Source organism: Myotis davidii, unplaced genomic scaffold (assembly GCF_000327345.1).
Source record: "Myotis davidii unplaced genomic scaffold, ASM32734v1 scaffold233, whole genome shotgun sequence".
Lineage (NCBI taxonomy): Eukaryota > Metazoa > Chordata > Mammalia > Chiroptera > Vespertilionidae > Myotis > Myotis davidii.
This window is the reverse complement of record NW_006285917.1, coordinates 1,852,376-1,870,236: the sequence shown is the minus strand read 5'-3', so window position 1 is coordinate 1,870,236 and position 17,861 is coordinate 1,852,376. Positions and strand designations below refer to the sequence as shown.

At 47.0% G+C, this 17,861-nt stretch overlaps 2 protein-coding genes across 2 annotated transcripts in view; both read right to left on the bottom strand.

The window, feature by feature from the left end:
- Positions 1 to 206: 206 nt before the first annotated feature.
- On the bottom strand, positions 207 to 5,589 carry KRT1 (keratin 1, type II). The gene is made up of 9 exons (XM_006757040.2): positions 4,976 to 5,589; positions 3,670 to 3,884; positions 3,290 to 3,350; positions 2,777 to 2,872; positions 2,445 to 2,609; positions 2,185 to 2,310; positions 1,632 to 1,852; positions 1,115 to 1,149; positions 207 to 1,030 (listed from the first exon to the last, which is right to left on the bottom strand). Exons 1-9 carry the CDS (start codon positions 5,507 to 5,509, stop codon positions 684 to 686), a joined length of 1,800 nt encoding a protein of 599 aa, XP_006757103.1. The 5' UTR covers positions 5,510 to 5,589; the 3' UTR covers positions 207 to 683.
- Positions 5,590 to 13,658: 8,069 nt separating this feature from the next.
- LOC102759726 (keratin, type II cytoskeletal 3) overlaps positions 13,659 to 17,861 on the bottom strand; it is a 56,379-nt gene continuing 52,176 nt past the window's right edge. Inside the window, exons 17-20 of the mRNA XM_015559607.1 lie at positions 16,513 to 16,638; positions 16,174 to 16,394; positions 15,693 to 15,727; positions 13,659 to 15,261 (exon numbers count right to left, since the gene is read on the bottom strand). Coding sequence (XP_015415093.1) covers positions 14,963 to 15,261; positions 15,693 to 15,727; positions 16,174 to 16,394; positions 16,513 to 16,638 — 681 coding nt within the window. The 3' untranslated portion in view covers positions 13,659 to 14,962. The remainder of the gene's footprint in view (positions 15,262 to 15,692; positions 15,728 to 16,173; positions 16,395 to 16,512; positions 16,639 to 17,861) is intronic.

Below are 17,861 nucleotides of genomic sequence, written 5' to 3'. Positions count from 1 at the left end.
TCTGTTTCTCCATGACATGTCTACCCTCTGGAAAAGAGCTTGTCCAGTAAAATGTTAAATGTTTAAAGTCGCATGTTGCCTGACCAGCCTCCCCTCGTGTGTCCCAACTTCCCCATATGCCGTGTGGATCTAGGGCCTTCTTTCCCTCCCACAAAGTACCCATCCAGGATAGTCAGTGCCAAGAACAAAGGAGTTGGAGATGCAGAGAATTTCAATTCAGTTTATTGCAGCAACACAAGGAAACGGGCGTTTAAGACCTCTCCACAGAAGTCAATCAACTGGCTGACACCGTACATAAAAAACCAAAGCAGCACAGAGCTTGCTGCAAGAGAGAGGATAGAAATGAGCTGTCCAGAGCATGTGCATTCATTGCATGACGGAGAAGCCCTGGGTCTAACCAGCCTGCCCACCTCTGGCTGACTTAGGAGGTGCATTGAAATGTAATGTGTGCAGTGGTGACGGCTGAACTGTTTCTGAGATAAAGCACAAAGGGTCATAGCAGGAACTGAGCTTGTCACTGGTTCTAAAACTTGTTTGGGAAGCAGAGCAGAAAGGAAAGAGCTGGGGAGATAGGCTGAACCAAGGTAACCGGTGGTGTTTTTCTTCAGTGAGGCTGGCCTTGGTCTTGCAAGCAAATTTGGTAGTGATGGAGAGGGAGAGCTAACAGGATAGAGACCACCGCTTTATCGGGTCCCTAGGGAATAGCTGGTAGAACTAAACTTCACGCTGGAACTGCCACCGGAGGTCTTCGTGCCCCCAAAGCTGGATCCCCGGCCTCCGGAGCTCCCGCCTCCGCCACCACCGCTGGAACCCCGGCCACCAGAGCTGCCGCCGCCTCCTCCAGAACCGCCTCTGTGTCCCCCACTACTGCCGCCTCCGCCGTAGCTGCCGCCGTAGCTGCCTCCGCTGCTGCCACCTCCAGAACCATAGCCCCCTCCTCCTCCAGAGCCGTAGCCGCCTCCGGAACCGTAGCTACCGCCGCCTCCTCGGCCACCACCTCCACTGATGCTGGTGTGGCTGGTGCTCACAGCTGCAAGGGGACACTCAGTTACCTTCAATCCCATGGCGCGTTCCCACCCAGCCAAACTCGCACAGGCCCCTGGGTTATACTTACACACGCTCACGTTCGGGGCACACTCTCCAGACATCCTGGAGGAGAAAGAAAAGCCAAGTCCTCATTACCCTCCGGCTCCACAAGCGCCTCCCCAGGCCCTCTCAGCTGACCCAAAGCTCCCCACTGGGGCTCCTCTTGGATCTGAAACGAATCCAATCCTCACTGGCTTCCCACAACTCTCATTTTTCTCACAAACAGGAAGAAATCTCCGTATGAGTTAAACAAGAGCTAATTAGCTAATGCCGGTTGCTCTAAAGGCATTGACTTTGGCCGGATGACAGCTGAGCCCGCCCAGATGAAGAATAAATTGCTCCATCTCAAAGCATTTCTTGCCACACTATAGCCCTCAATGTGACCTCTGGCTCCCAAAGTGAAACCAAGTCTTTCCGCATGGTGTGCCTTTCCTGTCCCCATGCCCAGGACAAGCTGCAGTCACGTGGCGGCATCTTTCAACAGCAGTCAACTTGCCAGGGCGGAAGCACAGAAGAAGCCATACTGCCCAGGGTCCCTTTCTCACCTGCTCTCCTCTCCCTCCAAGAGGGCCCTGTAGGTGGCGATCTCCACGTCCAGGGCCAGCTTGGTGTTCATCAGCTCCTGGTAGTCACGCAGCAGCCGGGCCATGTCCTCCTTGGCCTGGTGCAGGGCATCCTCCAGCTCATTCAGCTTGCCCTGGGCGTCCTTGAGGGCATTCTCGCCACGCTGCTCAGCATCGCTGATGGACTGCTGCAGCCCAGAGATCTGACGAAGGAGAATCCAGCACATTGCACACTCTCTTAACACCTAACCCCACCTTGGCCTTCTTATCTCAAATGGACTCCCCACCCCCTTGAGGCCAGTACTCTGGATCCAACAGAACCACAAGAACTTAAGTCACTTCATGCATTCCCCTGCCTCTAGCTAGCACATCACCATGTTGCTTTCCTTAAAAGCCCTTAAAGGTGGTGCAACAGCCTCTCCTGGCCCTGCGTCAAGGCTTCTCGGCCCCTTGGCATTCTTCTAAATGCCTAGCCTGAAACCTCTTGGCTGCCTTTTCTCTCACCACCTCTTAAATAGAAAGAAGAAGCAAGTACCTGCTTCTTTACACTGTTGATTTCAGCTCTAAGTCTCTGGATTAGCCGATTCAGCTCAGAAATCTCCATCTTAGAAGTTTTCAAATTGTCCCCATGTTGGCCAGCAGTGACCTGGAGCTCTTCATACTAAAGATGATGGGCAAAGTCAATTAATGTGACAGAGCATATACCCTGGCTCATGCACACAAATATTAAGAGGAAACACAGGATAACAAAACAAGACTTTTCAGGAAAACTGGCCAGACATCCAGCCCATTCACCTTCGTCTGGTACAGGGCCTCAGCCTCAGCCTTGCTCCTCTGAGCAATCTCCTCATACTGGTTCTTGACCTCAGCAATGATGCTGCCCAAGTCCAGGCTGCGGTTATTGTCCATGGAGAGGATGACATTGGTGTCACTGATATGAGTCTGCATCTGAGACAGCTCCTTCAAGACATAATAATTCAGTGAGTCTTATAGTGTTAAAACAGAGAACAACTTAGACAGAGGGAGCATTCAAGAGATGGAAAATATCTCTCTATTCTTCTGGATAGTGGTGGGTTCAGGCTTAAAGTTCTCAACTTGGTAAACGTGGTTGAAATTAGAGGGCTTACCATTTGGTAGAGTGCTGTGAAGAAATCAATTTCCTGGCGCAAGTTGTCAACTTTGGCCTGAAGTTCCACCTTGGCCATATAAGCAGCATCTACATCCTAGAGGAGCAATAGGCAGTAAGAAGTCATAGTCTTTCCAGGGCAAATCCCTCTGACTAACTGTGAGGGGATTTTCCAAGCAGAAAAGGTGTTTGGGGTCTGTTCCACACCTTGATATCACAGGTGGATCAGAATCCCTAAATTGCCCCACCCCTGGGAACACAATCACAAAGGAGCTTGCCTGATTTGCTGAGAACTTGCCTCCCCACTTGCTATATGAAGTACTGAGGGCTCTGGAGAAGCAGGGAACCTGACTAAGTCCAGGACCATGATAATGTGGAAGGAAAACTCTACTTCAGATAGTCATCAGGCCCACTACCTGCTTCTCCACATCGTGGCTCCTTTCTGCTTAGTAATTAGAAACCCTGTTCTATTGTTTATTTTAGATGTAATGTCCACCCTACAGAATTTACTGACCTTCTTGATGGTCACAAACTCATTCTCTGCATTTGTCCGTTTGTTGATCTCTTCCTCATATCTGCAAGGAAATCAGAAGTGAGTAGGAGATTCAGAGAAGGAAAGAGGCCTGAAGTTTCGCTTTCTAGACTAAAACTAGCGCTGCTTCTCACTGCTTTTCTGTTACTAGCCTAGGACATTCTGGCCACCCACCTCTTCTGAGCAATAAAACCATTAAAGAATTTCCAGATTCTAAGAAAATGAAGATTTCAGAAAATGCCAAATTGATTTACCTCTCACCTAAGAAAAGACATTGTTACATTCTCTTCATAGTCTTAGCTTGCCGCTTGCTGGAAATATTTAAAGCAAAAGTCAAAAATTGCCCAGCCAGTTTTCCTTACTTGTTCCGGTACTCTTCCACCAGATCTTGCATGGTCTTCAATTCCGAATCCATTCGAGATTGATCGCTCTTCAGTTGGTCCATTCTCTTTCTAAGACTGTTGATGTATGACTCAAAGTAGGGGGTTAGGTCGTGGGTCCTGGTGGAGGTATTTATCTGCTGCAGCAGCTCCCATTTTGTTTGCAGCACCTGGTTCTGCTGCTCCAGGAATCGCACCTAAGAACACAAAACCTCATTACTCACTGATACAGAAGTGGAGGCCTCTGGCCACAGAGCACCAAGGGCTACCACATAGCAAGGCCCAAACCTCACTTAGGAAAGAACTGTGATTCTTATTTTCCTGGCCATGATGAACAGAAAAATTGAAAGAAAAAAATAAAAGATGATCAAGTTAGCATCATCTTCAAAATAAAACCCAACTCACTGTTAATTCAGTGAAGCTTTAATTTCCCTGAGAATGGCAATCATAGTACTGTTTCAGTTGGAACTTTAGGAGAGTAGCTACACAAAATCCAAAAAGCAAAGCACATGTAAAATTATTGCAACTGCCCTTTGAGATAGATACATGACACTTAAGAGAATTGCCTTTCAATTTTTTAAACCAATTACCATAAAAATTGGTTTACATTCCCTGAAAATACACAGTTCAAATGTATATTGGAAAAATCCAAAATTGAATTTCAAATCTATTGTGGATAACTTGCATTGACATTATTATTGATGAATGAGCAAAATGTTTAAAAAACTGGTTTGCATTCTTTTTCAGAGCAGATACTTGGAAACATAAGTACAAAAAAATCTCCACCTTGATATGGCACCAATGTAAAATTCTCAGAGGGCGGACCGCCCCTTCTGGCAGCAAAAGATGCTTGGCACTGACTCCATACCTTCTGCTATAAAAGCCAATGCCTCTGTTTACACTCAACTTCCTTTTTATGGTTTGGAAAACTTTTCCAGGGTTCTCATTTGCACCCTAGAAGGTTGAGTTAGCCCCATTTCTGTTATCTTCATTCAGCATTTGTGAGTCCGAATTCAGCCCAGGAGTTGAATTAAAAAACACTTGAAGGTGATGTCAAATTGACCCACGATTTATGTAGACCCCAGACCCCTTTGTGCAAGAGAGAGTTTAGTCATTAGCATCATTCACAGGCATACTTCTAACACTTTGATAGAAAACAATTCTACAAAACACTGTTTTAGTCATCTAAACACAGAAAATTGAGGCTCAAACCCAAACACGTCTTGGCTGCGCCACTCTCAAATGGACCAGGAGCAGCTCCTCCGGTGCACAAAGCAGGTAAACTCACCTTGTCAATGAAGGAGGCAAATTGGTTGTTGAGTGACTTGATTTGCTCCCTTTCTTGAGACTTTACTTTTTGGATCTCAGGGTCAATCTCCACATGGAGGGGTTGCAGAAGGCTCTGATTGATGGTGACTGGCTGTATGCCACCAGGAGGGCAGACGGGCCCAAAACCACCCCCAAAACTACCTCCACCAAAACCACCTCCACTGCCAAAACCACCACTGCCGAAACCACCCCCAAATCCACCACCCACAAAGCCACCACTGCCATAGCCACCAAAACCACTACGTCCACCTCCTCTAGCCACACTAATGGAGATACTTTTACTGCCACCAAGGTTAACAAGACTTCGACTTCCAAAGCCACCACCAGCGCCTCCTCCACCACATCCTCCAACTGAAAATCTCCCACCACCTCCTCCACTACGGCGCACAGAGCAGCTAGTGCTCCTACGTTGTAAGCTGACTACCCCAGCAGAGCCACAGCTGAAGCCTCCTCCACTCCGGTACCCAGACCTGGAACTAAAGTGGCGACTCATGTTGACTTAAAGAGAGTAGGAGCAAAGTAGAGAAAGGGAAGGAGCTAACACTCCTCTACTCCAAGCACAGAAACTTCCCCTTATATACAGGGGAGTGATTGGGCTTGGTCCTCGAGTCAGCGGGATGCAGTGCTACTCAAGGGTTTGGCTTGCCTGCAGCCATACAAGATTTTTACGAGCCTCAACAATACAATAAACACTACACCGCTCACTCCCAGAATGGCTCTCAAAATTGCTGTGCCTGCAAGATTGCTCATGTGGCAATCATTTTATCAGACAAAATCTTTCTTCACATGCTTGCGACTTTGTGAAAAGAGGACCCTACATCTGTTACCTGGTGCTTCTTGATAGGATTTCATAACCTCCTGTCACAAAAATATGCAAGTTCCCATTCTTGCCTTGCCCTTGTAAGCTACTAAGGCACTCTCCTCGGGCGTGGCAGGTGCAGTTCCCCATTCTTGGTCTCAGAAGGAGCTCTCCAGCCTGGTTCTGAGATCTGCCCTCCAAACTCCAGAACTCACCAAGCTTTATCTCCTCACACCAAGCCCGACTTGAATAAGTGAGCAATCAAAAGAAACTATTTTTATTAAATGTTGGCTTTATAAATGCACTGCATTAATATTAGAGGAAGAGAAGCTGTCATTGAAAAGGATGGGGGGGGGGTGGTGATCTGGAAGGACCAGAAGGGAAAGACATGTCCTTTCTCAGTTTTCCAGTCATTCCTTTTCCTCATAGGCCAGGGCAGGAGACAGAGACACCAGCAACAAAACACAGATGCAAATAGATGGCATGTGCATGCCCATTGAAAAGCACATTAAGCAGTGAGGTAGCAGATAAAAGCTATTTCATACATTTTGTAAAGCAAAGGGGTGGAAGTAGGACTTGACTGGTGGTTCAAGTCTCACACTAGACTATAGGGAGAGATGAATGTAGATCTGAAAGGAGCCTGGAAAGCCTGATCTTAGAAGCCAATATTGTTTCTGGACAACAGTATTGGCAATAATAATAATAATAATAGTTAACATGTATTGAAAACTGACCTCAGGCCAGGCACTGTTCTACATATATGTATTAACTTAATTTTCACAACTTTGAGATAGATGCTGTTATGCTAGCCATTTTTAAAATGGGGAAACAGAGGTTGAATAGCCTGCCCCAAGTTGATGCAGATGGTAAGTGGCATGGCTGGAACATGAACAGGGGATACTGAACTACCACGTGCAGGATCCTAACCAGCGCATTGTATGACAGCACAGCACTGAATTGGAGTTGTGCTCCTCACTTTGTGTAAAATCATATAGTTTGGGAGGCCGTCTCACTGCAGAGAGCTCCAGCAGCAGTAGGACCATTTTATCTCTTTGAATCCTTGGCTCCTGACACATTCACATGCATGGAAAATGTTCTTCAATTTACTCTGAGAAGAGGAGTTTGGAGGAACTAAGTTCATGGGGAGATTTTGCTTCTGTCCAGGTGCAAGGGTGCCCAGCATGCACTACAATGGGCCAAGAAACCCCAGGATCCTTCCTGGAGAGCAGCATTTGATCAACCTTAATAGGTAGTAGTGGCATTGAGAACTGGAAAGGCCCAAACCCCACACAGACTTTCATTCTCATACTTCTTAGAAGCCTGGTGTGCTCCCCACACTTGCATGTAAACACAGAATTGGAGACTCAATGAGGAGAAGTCACTGCTCACCTCAGTTGGCTCTGAGTAACTCTAAGTGGTCCATTGCAGACCTAGAGGGGGTCTCCACTGTGTAATACAAGATATGCAGGGGAGGAGGAGTCTGTGCCATCTCCATGGCACTGTTGTCTGAAACTGCCTTAACACTAACATCCTTGGGCTGCTAAACCAACCCTCTCGATAAAGAATGAGTAATCCAGATCTTGTACTTGACTAGGAACAATGAGACTGGGATGGTCTTGTGTGGTAATGACTCTTGCCTAATAATCTTCTGACAGGCAATCAAGATCCTTTTAGTTCAGCATACTCCCTCATGAGCCATATTACTCTGTGCAACTGATTCCTTCTAGCACTTTGGAGGGGTGTGCATATGTGTTTGTATGCATGTGTATGTGCATATGTGTTTGTATGCATGTGTATGTGCATGTGTGTATTCATCCTTTCACCTCTGCCAGCCAACAGCAGATCTTTGCAGTGATTCGTGCTTCCACAACAGAACTTTGCGATGATTCCACAAATTAAGAAACTAACAGAGAGAAATTAGAGGCTGATGGTCAGGTAATTAATATACAATTTACAGAGCTGAGAAACTTACTCTAGCTGCCACCATGAGGAGGGAGAGAGACAAGGACTAGAAGGAACAAGAAGACATAAAAATCACCATCAGCTTACATTTGCATAGTTCATCTCAGTAAAAACATACACAAACACTATTCTAACAAGAGCCTTGAGAGAACCAGGCAGTCAAGCTGTTTTCACAAAACAGAAAACTGAGGATCAGAGAGATTAAATGACTTGCTTAGGCACTCCAGCTAGGAAAAGACACATCTGGGACTAGCACCTGAGTTTTCTGGTTTCAATTCAAGTGTTCTTCCTGCTAAACTGAAGAAGAGGTTCAAGGACAGGCAAATGGAACTGGTTCCATAAATGAGTGCCCAGAGAACCACAGAATATTCCCATCTGCTGGAACTCAAAGACCTCCGACCATCTAACCTGCCTATCAAAGACGTGAGAAGGCACACTCAAGAAGTCAAAAATGGCTCCAAGTGATACAATCAGTGCCTGGGCATCCTCCAATTTCTGAATTGGACTCCTACTCTCTTTCCACTGCTGACTTTTGAGGCAACCCAGTGAGGCTGGAAACTGACCTACTGGTAGCTAACCAACTTCATCAATCCCTGTGATGTCTCCAGGACTGTGGAGGCTGTGTGGTGATATTAAAGTGGGACATTAGCCCCCGCTGGTTTGGCTCAATGGATAGAGTGTCGGCCTGCAGATTGAAAGGTCTCAGGTTCGATTCTGGTCAAGGGCACATGCCCTAGTTGTGGGCTTGATCCTCAGTGTGGGGCGTGCAGGAGGCAGCTGATCAATGATTCCCTCTCTTTGATGTTTCTATCTCTCTGTCCCTCTCCCTTCCTCTCTGAAATCAATAAAAATATATATAAAAAAAGTTAAGGAAACTGTCAGCAATCAATATATATATATATATATTTAAGTGGGACATTAAATCTAACCACACACTCTCATTCCTGGCTTATTTGTGTACTCCAAATTTATAAAATAAAGGTAAAATGAAAATAAAGATAAAACGAAAAAGAAAAGAGGCACTAATATCCATAAGCACTAACTATGTGCAAGGAGCTATATCTCAGTTAAGCATCATATGAAGTCCATGAGGTGGCAGCCATTAGCCCCATGTTAAAGAAAAGACAACTTGGGTTCTTAAATACTTGCCCAAGTTTCCCCAGGTGGCAACTCACAAACCAAGTTTGTTCAACTCTGAGCACATGTCTAGGTTCAGCCCATGGGCCTCCCCTTGTCATTGGCCTGTTTTACCACCAGCATCACCTACAGATTTCCTGATGACCCACTCACTTGAGTTTTCCACTCCCATGCTTTGCTCAGACTATTCAGTCCTCTTCTTCCCTTTTTCTCTATTCCCCTCCATCTTCCAAGCCTACTTTTTTCTTCTCTGAAAGGTCTTCCAGTTGCCTTGGCAATTTCCTTCACAGTCCTTCCATAGTCTACCTCTGGAGTACCTAAGGTTTCTATTCGTGAACATTTGGGCCTGAATTGATGTTGGGTCCATCAGGCCTTGAGGACAAATGCCTACATCTCCTCTGCTCCACCGGGCAGCAGACAGGCTGGCTCCTCCAGGGAGTTTTTCTTAATTAACACCACTCAACTGCTCCATTTCTTTATCTAAGCTCAATTGCTGCCATATTCCAGTGCATATTGATATATAGACTGGCTCATTTTCATATATATATATTTTTTTAAAGGATCAGCAAACGCACACACACATACATATAACACACACACACATATACATATGTGTGCGTGTGTGTTTGCTAATCCTTTGATTGTTCTATAAGCCTTATAAAAGCAAGACTAAATCCTCCGTGTCTTTGGGTGCCCTCCCAGCACCCCTCTCCTCACAGTCTCCCACACGGTCCCCTGTACCTGAAGGGTACCACCATCAGTTCTGGATAGCAGAGTGCCACAATACCTCCAACCCCAAGGACACACACACACACACACACACCCCAGAACTGATCACAGAGATGAGGATGCCACATACAGGCTATGGCAGGGGCAGGTGTGGTGATGTTTTGAGAGCTTTCTGAGGGATGGGACTGAGAAAAAGAATTGATGAGAAACATGCAATGACAAGCCACCCAGCCCTGCGGGACTCCACCAGGAACGTGGGAGAGGGAAATTTCAGGGGAGGGGGAAAGCAAAGCCTAGGAGGCAGAAAGGAGAATCACAAACAATGGGAAGGCGGGGTGAGATGTTGAAAGCTGGCAGCCAGCAGAGGAGGGGCTGAGGCTTCTTATACAGGAGGGAGAGCTGCAGAACTAGGGGAAGCCTGTTCAGGACAGAGAGCAAAGAAGGAGGTCCCAGGAGTTACCTACAGCATGTGCCGGAGCAAAGTAGGGGCCTGAAAGGAGGAAGGCACAGGTGAGTATGTAGGAAAGGATGGTGCAGGTTATCTAAATTGAGGCATGGAGTCAGCCAGACCAGGTGCCACTCTGGACTGCAAATTTGTAGCTATGCAACTCTAGGTAGATCATTTACCCTCTCTGAGCCTCCTAAGTTTCCTCATCTGTAAAATAAGGACTTAGAGGGAAACTGAAGTGTGGTAAATGATAGACAGAGAGAGGAAGGGGAATTCTCTCTTACCCTTTCATTTGGAGGACCCAAAAGATTACATAACAATCAGGAAAAGCTTTAGAACAAGCCCCTGCTTTACTAGAAACAGTGGAAAGACCCAGAAAGGAAGTTTGGGTTCTTGAAAGGAAGCCATCTTGTGGGAGATATCCTTAGGGAGGGGGCATAATTCTGTACCAGGGAAGCTAGGGGTCCATTGCATACAGAAAGGAATGCTGAGCACACCTGAAGTGGACGGAAGTGAGGCTAGACTAGGAATTACTCCCACTGTGGAATGCCTGCTTTGTAGTGAGGACAATCCCTGAGGTTAAGCACACTGGGACAGGCGTAGCAACCAGGCCACACACTCAGAGACCCCCCCACCCGCCCTTCAGGCCTGGCACTTAGACATTCAGCACCAACCCTCTATGCTCAAGAACCTCCGAACATCTCATGTTCCCAGCTCAGCCTTGTAACAGTGTTGATCGACCCAAAGGCATACAGTTTCCTATACTGAACAGAAAGCTGACAAAACCGGAGCAACAGGTCCCTCAAAACTGTGGGGGTTACACTGTGCTTGAAAAGGAACTGTCAAAGCACATGGCTCATAATTTGAAGATACATTCTGGGCCAGCTTGTCGGTAATTGAGGGTGAGGCAACATTCTTGAGAGACTTCCTTAGACCAAGGATTTTCCCAGCCCAGAAATGCACACCTTGTCCTAGGTCAAACAGAGTTGGAATTGTATTAAGCCAGTGGTTGCTCCTCCTGTTCACCATGTCCCCAGATTGAAATCTATGTAGATGAGAAGCTGGTGGAATTAAATTTAGATTCCCAGAGTGCCCCGCCTGGCCACGGCCTCTCAGAGGGAGGAGCACCTGGCAAACTTTCCCTGGGAGTCTTGCTGCCCTGAGTGCTGTGCTCTTTGCTGCTGCCCCTCTGCTGCTAAATGGATGGATCTGCTTGCTTTTCCCTCTGAGTATCTGCCTTATGGGAATAGCATTGACCAGAAACAGGGGATGAGTGCTCTCTGGTTTCTAGAAGGACCACAAAACCCCCACATGTGGTCTCCCCAGCCCTCTCCCAGAGCCAGGGAGAATTGTAGGAGATCATGCATGTGGGAGCATTTTGTATATAGTAAAGAGCTAGGAAATTGCTCATTGCTCCCAATGAGATTGCTTTTTTTCTAACAGGAATAACGTCGATCCCAGGAAACCTCTTCGGGTGTCTTTAATGCTAGATTCCATTGCTCAGGCTCAGAATATCACATTAAGACTTCTCATTTAGACTCTGAGGTCCTCCTCAATTACTGTTCTTTCCTTGGCCTTCATTTCTCATGCTCCTGCTCTGTGGAATCTCCATTCCAATATTCCTAGAATTCAGTCACATGGTTTCCTCCTTGACCAGGACTAAGATGGGCAAGGCTTTTGAAAAGACAAGTCCATGTTTTCTGGGACAACCCAACTTCTGCACAGAAGGAGAATGGGAAAGATGACCGTGGGTTGGCCTTGTCCTTGTGTTTTTCCCCAGAGCCAATGTGGATTCCCTAATAATATCATACACACAAGTATGATCCAGGGATAATCAAGTCCACACACTGTAATAGTTCGATGGTGCCAGCAAACTTGGGTTCACTTTACAATCCTGGCTAGAGTCTTTGGCCTCTTCATGACTTGATCCTCCTCTGGTATCTGATCTTAATTTTCCCAAATATAAACTAGAAAGTAGAATTCCTTTTTTCTCAGCCTTCATCACATGAATTCTTAGAGAAGCAAAGATGTGAAATACTGCCATACACATATCTCTACCCATCCTTCACTCCTCCCTCAATCTCCTGTCAAATGGTTAACCAACCTGTGCTTGAAATGTGGCCTCTCCCTCTCCCATCTCAGGATAAATACAACAGTGCTTTTATGTTGAGCCAAATCTGCTGCAGTCCCTACCTTGTCCATCTGGGTCATCAGCTGGGGTCAGCCCCTCTTTGCTACAGAAGCTCTTCAAATCTTTGTGTGTGCAATTAGCCATCATATCTCCCCCCCCAAAAACTTCTCTTCTCCGGGATCTTGCATGGTCCTCATGTGGCCAGGCTTCTGATTCCCCATCAGCACCATCTTGGCCACTGTTCTCTGTGTGACTCTTATTTAGCAGTGTTCTTAGAGTGGTCTGACTACAGAAGAGAACAAGTAGGCTCTGCACAATGCTTTCTTCTTTGTCCCCATGCCTATTCCCAACAGCCATCACACCTGTTGGCTCATATGTTGCCACTGTCAGTTGAATACTTTAAATCTTGTTTACACGCACTAGTGTTTATCCCTGTCTTCCTGTCCTTGTCCTCATGCCCTGGGTCTTTGACTTTAAGTGTAGGAATTGCATGGGTCTGCGACCTCTCCTTCCTTTCAGGCGGCCACCTGCCCACTTTTCCCTCTCCCAACCTCTCTCCCCACAGGCCTGCCACCAAGACAGATGAGATGTGGAGAAACTTTTCTGAGAGAATGTAGAGGTGTGTCTGAGAACACAATGTCTTATCAATATGAGTTGCAGTCATATTTGAGTGAATCTCATATCCAAGTTCCATCTGTAATCCTTCAGAGAATGAGAAAGCAGGTCACATCTTTTATGTGGCTTCTTTATATGGACTCAGAAATATCATGTAGGATGAGGTGACAGCTTAACTTGCTCCATTCTTGAATTTCTGCATCCACGCTTCCCTCAGGAGCATCAATGAAAGATGCTCAGCCTCTTATTTCCCCAGCTCAGTTTCTCCTGTGAGGCTGCCTCCTCTGACTCACACACATTCACCTTCTCTTATCTTAGAGTCTCTGAGCAGACTATCTGGAGGGCCCTTCCCTGACCTCCTGCCTACACCTTCCCTGTCCCTGTTTCCCAGCCCTATTCCACTTTCCAGCCCTCCAGGAACCTGTTGGGACTTCCCTTCCACAGCATTGACACCTGCTGCAGGTCCCACTGTTCCTGCTGTGCTGGACACATACTCTGATTTCTCCTCCCTCTGAACCATCCCCTCCTCTGGTTGTAAGCAGCCTTCGGAAACGTGTTCATTCAACATTGCATTCTCAGTGCCTAGACCAGCGGCTGCCACACAGTAAGAGCTAAATAAATGCCTATTGAACAAATGTGTAGCTGACTTTTGAATGATCACTTTAAGGATTAAAAAGATTATGTCTGTAAGGTTTTGCAAGATGATGTGTTACTCGTGCAATAATAAATAATAAAAATAATAAACTTTACTTCCCAAATATGAATAATTTCAGAGGCCTGCAGTAATTAAAGAAGAAATAATTCATCTCCTGACCAAAGAGTAGTTTGAGATCACAGAAAAGTTTATTGTAGAAACACCAGAAATGTCAAACCCTTCAAGGTACAACCTTCAACCAGAAAATGATGATGTCACAGCACTCCCCAAGTGATCCACACTGAGCACATCAGATGCTCCAAGAGAATCATGAGCTTGGACATTGTGTTAGGACTTAGCGAGCAAGTGAAGGTGACTTCAGATCTTAGAAGTAAAGCCACTTTCCCTCTCTCAAGGCCCCTTAGTTGGTCAATACTTTCTCTTTTTTGTCCCTTCACCACATCTCAAGCACCTTATGTTAAGGACCAAGATGAAGAGTCAATTCTCACACAGTGCTCAGTCACAGAGAACAGGAACTTTGCCATCTGGGAAAGAATACTAAGCTACCTTGCAAATAAAGGGCAGCTCGCAGCCTGGTTCAGACTGAACTTCCCAAGACTCAAGTTGTATCCTCAAACTGCTCAAGGCCTGGGCACCTGGACATAGCAAACTGGACTGCATGTGCCCAACCCATTGGACAATTCTCAGGAGGGCTGCTATAGACCAGATTTCAGAAAGGGCCAGGCTTCCAAAGAATGGAGCTGTCAGGAGGGACAGGACAGAACAGAACTTGATTGCTTGTCCATCAACTCCTCCATTCATTGCTCACTACAGTCCTCCCTGTGGACAAAAACTCAGGCTCTCTGATATATTCTCACCTGGGACTATTGGTCCAGGGGACAGTGCTTCTTAAGACAGAGATTCAGAATCAGACCCAGACATGGCATGGGTGTCTGATGCAGGCAGCCAATCCACATTCTCCATCAACATGGTAGTGTGAGGCTACAGACCAAGAAGTAGGAATTGGTCCCTGGCACAGAGGAGCCCCTTACCAAGCTTTGCCTTGTCCTCAGCCACTCATCCAAAGGCCTCATTTTGTGGGTCCCTGAGGGGTAGATTCTTGCCCCCAGAGCAGCCCAGATGAAGGAAAGGGAACCTGGGACTGAGGAACCTGGTGTGCCTGAGGTGGACTCTCCATTGTCAGCCTTGTCCATGTTCTTTACTCCATGGCTAACCTAGGCCCTGGGCATCTAGGGACAGGAACAGGGCCCTCTAGGTGGAGTCTGAGTTGAGAATTTGACTGTCTGTGTTCTGACTGCCAGTTAGTGCCCACCATAGAAAGATCGGCTGTTGGAGTTACCCACCTACTTCCCCATCTAGAGATGATTTTATTGGCAAAACTGCTGAGACCCATCAAGAAAAGGTAAGTAAGTGGGGATCAGAAGGGTGTGAGGAGGGGACAGGAGCTAAGGGTCACAGAAACCTTCGTCCCTACTCCACAATGTGCTTGTGGGAGGTGTTGGTAGAAGTTTGGATGATCTGCACTTTGGAGGAGCCACCACTTCTGTCCCCAAACTTTCTGCCACTTTTGCTGCTCCCTCCGTAGTTTCCTCCACCGCTGGCCCCATAACCACCTCCACTACCCCCTTGGGAGCCCCCTCCAGCACCCCCACGGGAACTGTAGCCCCAGCTGCTGCTGCCACCGCCGCCTCCACCGCTGCTGTAACCTCCAGAGCCTCGACCACCGCCGCCTCCTGCGCCGCTGAGAGACACCTGGCTGCTCTGCACAGCTGTGAGGAGAGGGCAACCCAGACAGGGGTCAGAAAGACTGGGCAGGGAGTCCCCACTTGCAGCCACCCCAGGGCAGCCTCCCACATCCTTCATCGCTGGCAGCATCTGACTTGCAGAAAGATACACTGGATAAAGGTATTCTCATTTTCAAAGTATTCGTCATGCTATAAAGGGAGGTGAGGGTACCTTCTCACTATTGATATACTCTGAAGAGTTCTAAGCTGTGCTGATGATTAGGGATCATAAAAATTAAAGAAGAGCTGAAATAATAATTTATTTCAAAGAATTTCTCCAGGCTTTTCAGTTGTTAGCTCATTTGTGTGGGACTGGAAACTAAAATTCCAGGAAACTAAAGTTCCCTGCTGGGCAACCTGCTGAGCCCTCCTCCCCTTAGCAACAACCAGCCCAGGCCCAGGGCTCTGCTACTTACAGATGCTCACGTGGCTCTGCAGCTCTCCTGACATCCTATAAAAACAAAGCACACATTAGCTGGACCTGCAAAGCCCAAAGGAAGGCATGCAGCAGCCTGGAGACAACAGGAGCAGAGAGGGCCCATGGGGAGAGAGAGCTGTCCCCAAGCCTTGTTATAGGAAAGGTGTGCGCATGGGCAGTGAGGTCAGGGGGCCATTGGGGCCAGAAGGATTTTAAACATTTTCTTGAAGGCTTTTAGCATTGTGGGGTCACCACCTGGCTGCCATGACTTGGCTTGGTTTACAGAAACATTCTGCTTAAGGCAGGAGAATGATGACAATGACCAGCCAAATCATACATCCCCTGTTTCTGCCTTGAATGTTTCTGTTCACCCCGGGCTACCAACCTTTCCAGAAAAGCTGGGATGGTCTTCTCTCCAAATAGTCAGTCCCACTACTCCAGCAGTGCAACCTATGCTTTGGCCCCAAAAGATGGCCCACCTGCTCTCCTCGCACTCCAGCAGCCTGCGGTAGGTGGCTATCTCCACATCCAAGGACAGCTTGGCTCCTAGCAGTGCCTGGTAGTCACGTAGCAGCCGGGCCATGTGCTCCTTCGCCTGCTGCAGGGCCTCCTCCATGCCCTGCAGCTTCTGCGCTGCGTCCTGGAGGGCCTGATCTCCTTTCTCCTCTGCATCCGAAATGAGCGAGCGCATCTGATCATTCTGCTCAGGAGATGGTCACAGAGATGAAGCAAGCAAAGGTTGAATTTCAGAAGCCTCATCAGTAGGGCATCATAGGAAGTGGCATGTCTGGTCAGCCAACCCTGAACTCCCATCTCACCTGCTTCTTGAGGCTGCTGATCTCAGCTTGCAGCCGCTGGATGGTGCGGTTGAGGTCTGCAATCTCCATCCTGCTGTTCTTCAGATCGTCTCCATGTCTTCCCGCTGTCAACTGGAGCTCCTGGTACTGAGGGTCAAAGGCGGCATCACACTCAGCCTGCTGCTTACCATGAGTCCCTCCAGGGGAGAGTGGATCTGCCTTCCCAGCCCCTACCCAAATATGCTCTCCCCTGAAAAAGTTCCCAGATCACACACACACACACACACACACACACACACACACCAAGCCTCCCTCATTCCCACCAGTGTCTGGGCCAGCCCTACATCCCAGACAGGCAATGATAGTTCCTGATACCCTTTTTACCTCCTTTTTCCCACATCTAAGCTTTGCACTGGTCCTTACCCACACTGGAACCCACGTCACTTTTTCTACCCTGCCATATTTCTTCCTACCCTTTTCCAGAATGACTTCCCTAGCAGCCAGGCCCTCATTTCCTCAGGGGCCCTCGGCATGCTCCATGTTTATTTGATTTTCCTCCCTATCTCTTTTTCCATGTCTACATGGTCCCAACAATAGGAACTCTACCCACAGGCCATGACTGTGAAGGAAGCAATGAGGAGGATTGACTCAAGGGAATCTCTACATTCTGATGTTTTCACTGTTGGCTATCTCCCCAGTCTGTTGCTGAAATTCATGCCAGTCAGAATATCTGCCTGCAGGAAGTGGGACAGAGATCAGTGAGATTGGAGTTGGCCACAGGTAATCCATCCATAAAGCGGATTTCAAGTGCCAGTTGTTTAGAATTTAGTGACTAGCCTTTGACCCTTACCTACAGAGTCTTCACCCTCCAGAAAGGCCCAGGTCATGTTTATGTTAAGGAAGTAACCAAAGATGTGCCCAAAGACTTAAATACAGAGATGTTTATCTGAAAGGGAAGGTCTATTCTTAACATGGATACCACACTGCTATTAAAGATGATGTAGAATATGTAATATCACCGAAAGGCATGCAAAGTGATGAGCAAGAGAGAAAAGCACAAAACTATATTTTAAAAGACCTCATTATGAAAAAATAAAATATCATAATGACTGAGAGCATGGGCTGTTATAAAGCATATCTGACTGAGTTTAATTAAGTCCTGTCTCTGCCACTTATCAGCCACAGACTTTAGAGAAATTAGGTAAATCTCCTATTCTATTATATGTAAAATAGGGATAATAAAACCCACACTTCATGGGGTTGTTGTAAGGAATAAATGAAATAACATATACAAAGTACATAGTGCAGTGTCTGGCACACATGAGTTTTCAATAAATATTAGCTACAAAGAACTGGTAGAAAATATACTG

Excerpts from the sequence above, each read along its gene's own strand:
- KRT1 (XM_006757040.2), bottom strand. The coding sequence starts at position 5,509 with ATGAGTCGCCACTTTAGTTCCAGGTCTGGGTACCGGAGTGGAGGAGGC. Across the intron at positions 3,351-3,669 it reads GTGGAAGAGTACCGGAACAA|ATATGAGGAAGAGATCAACA; the intron begins GTAAGGAAAACT and ends ATTTCCTTGCAG. Across the intron at positions 2,610-2,776 it reads TCACAGCACTCTACCAAATG|GAGCTGTCTCAGATGCAGAC; the intron begins GTAAGCCCTCTA and ends TATGTCTTGAAG.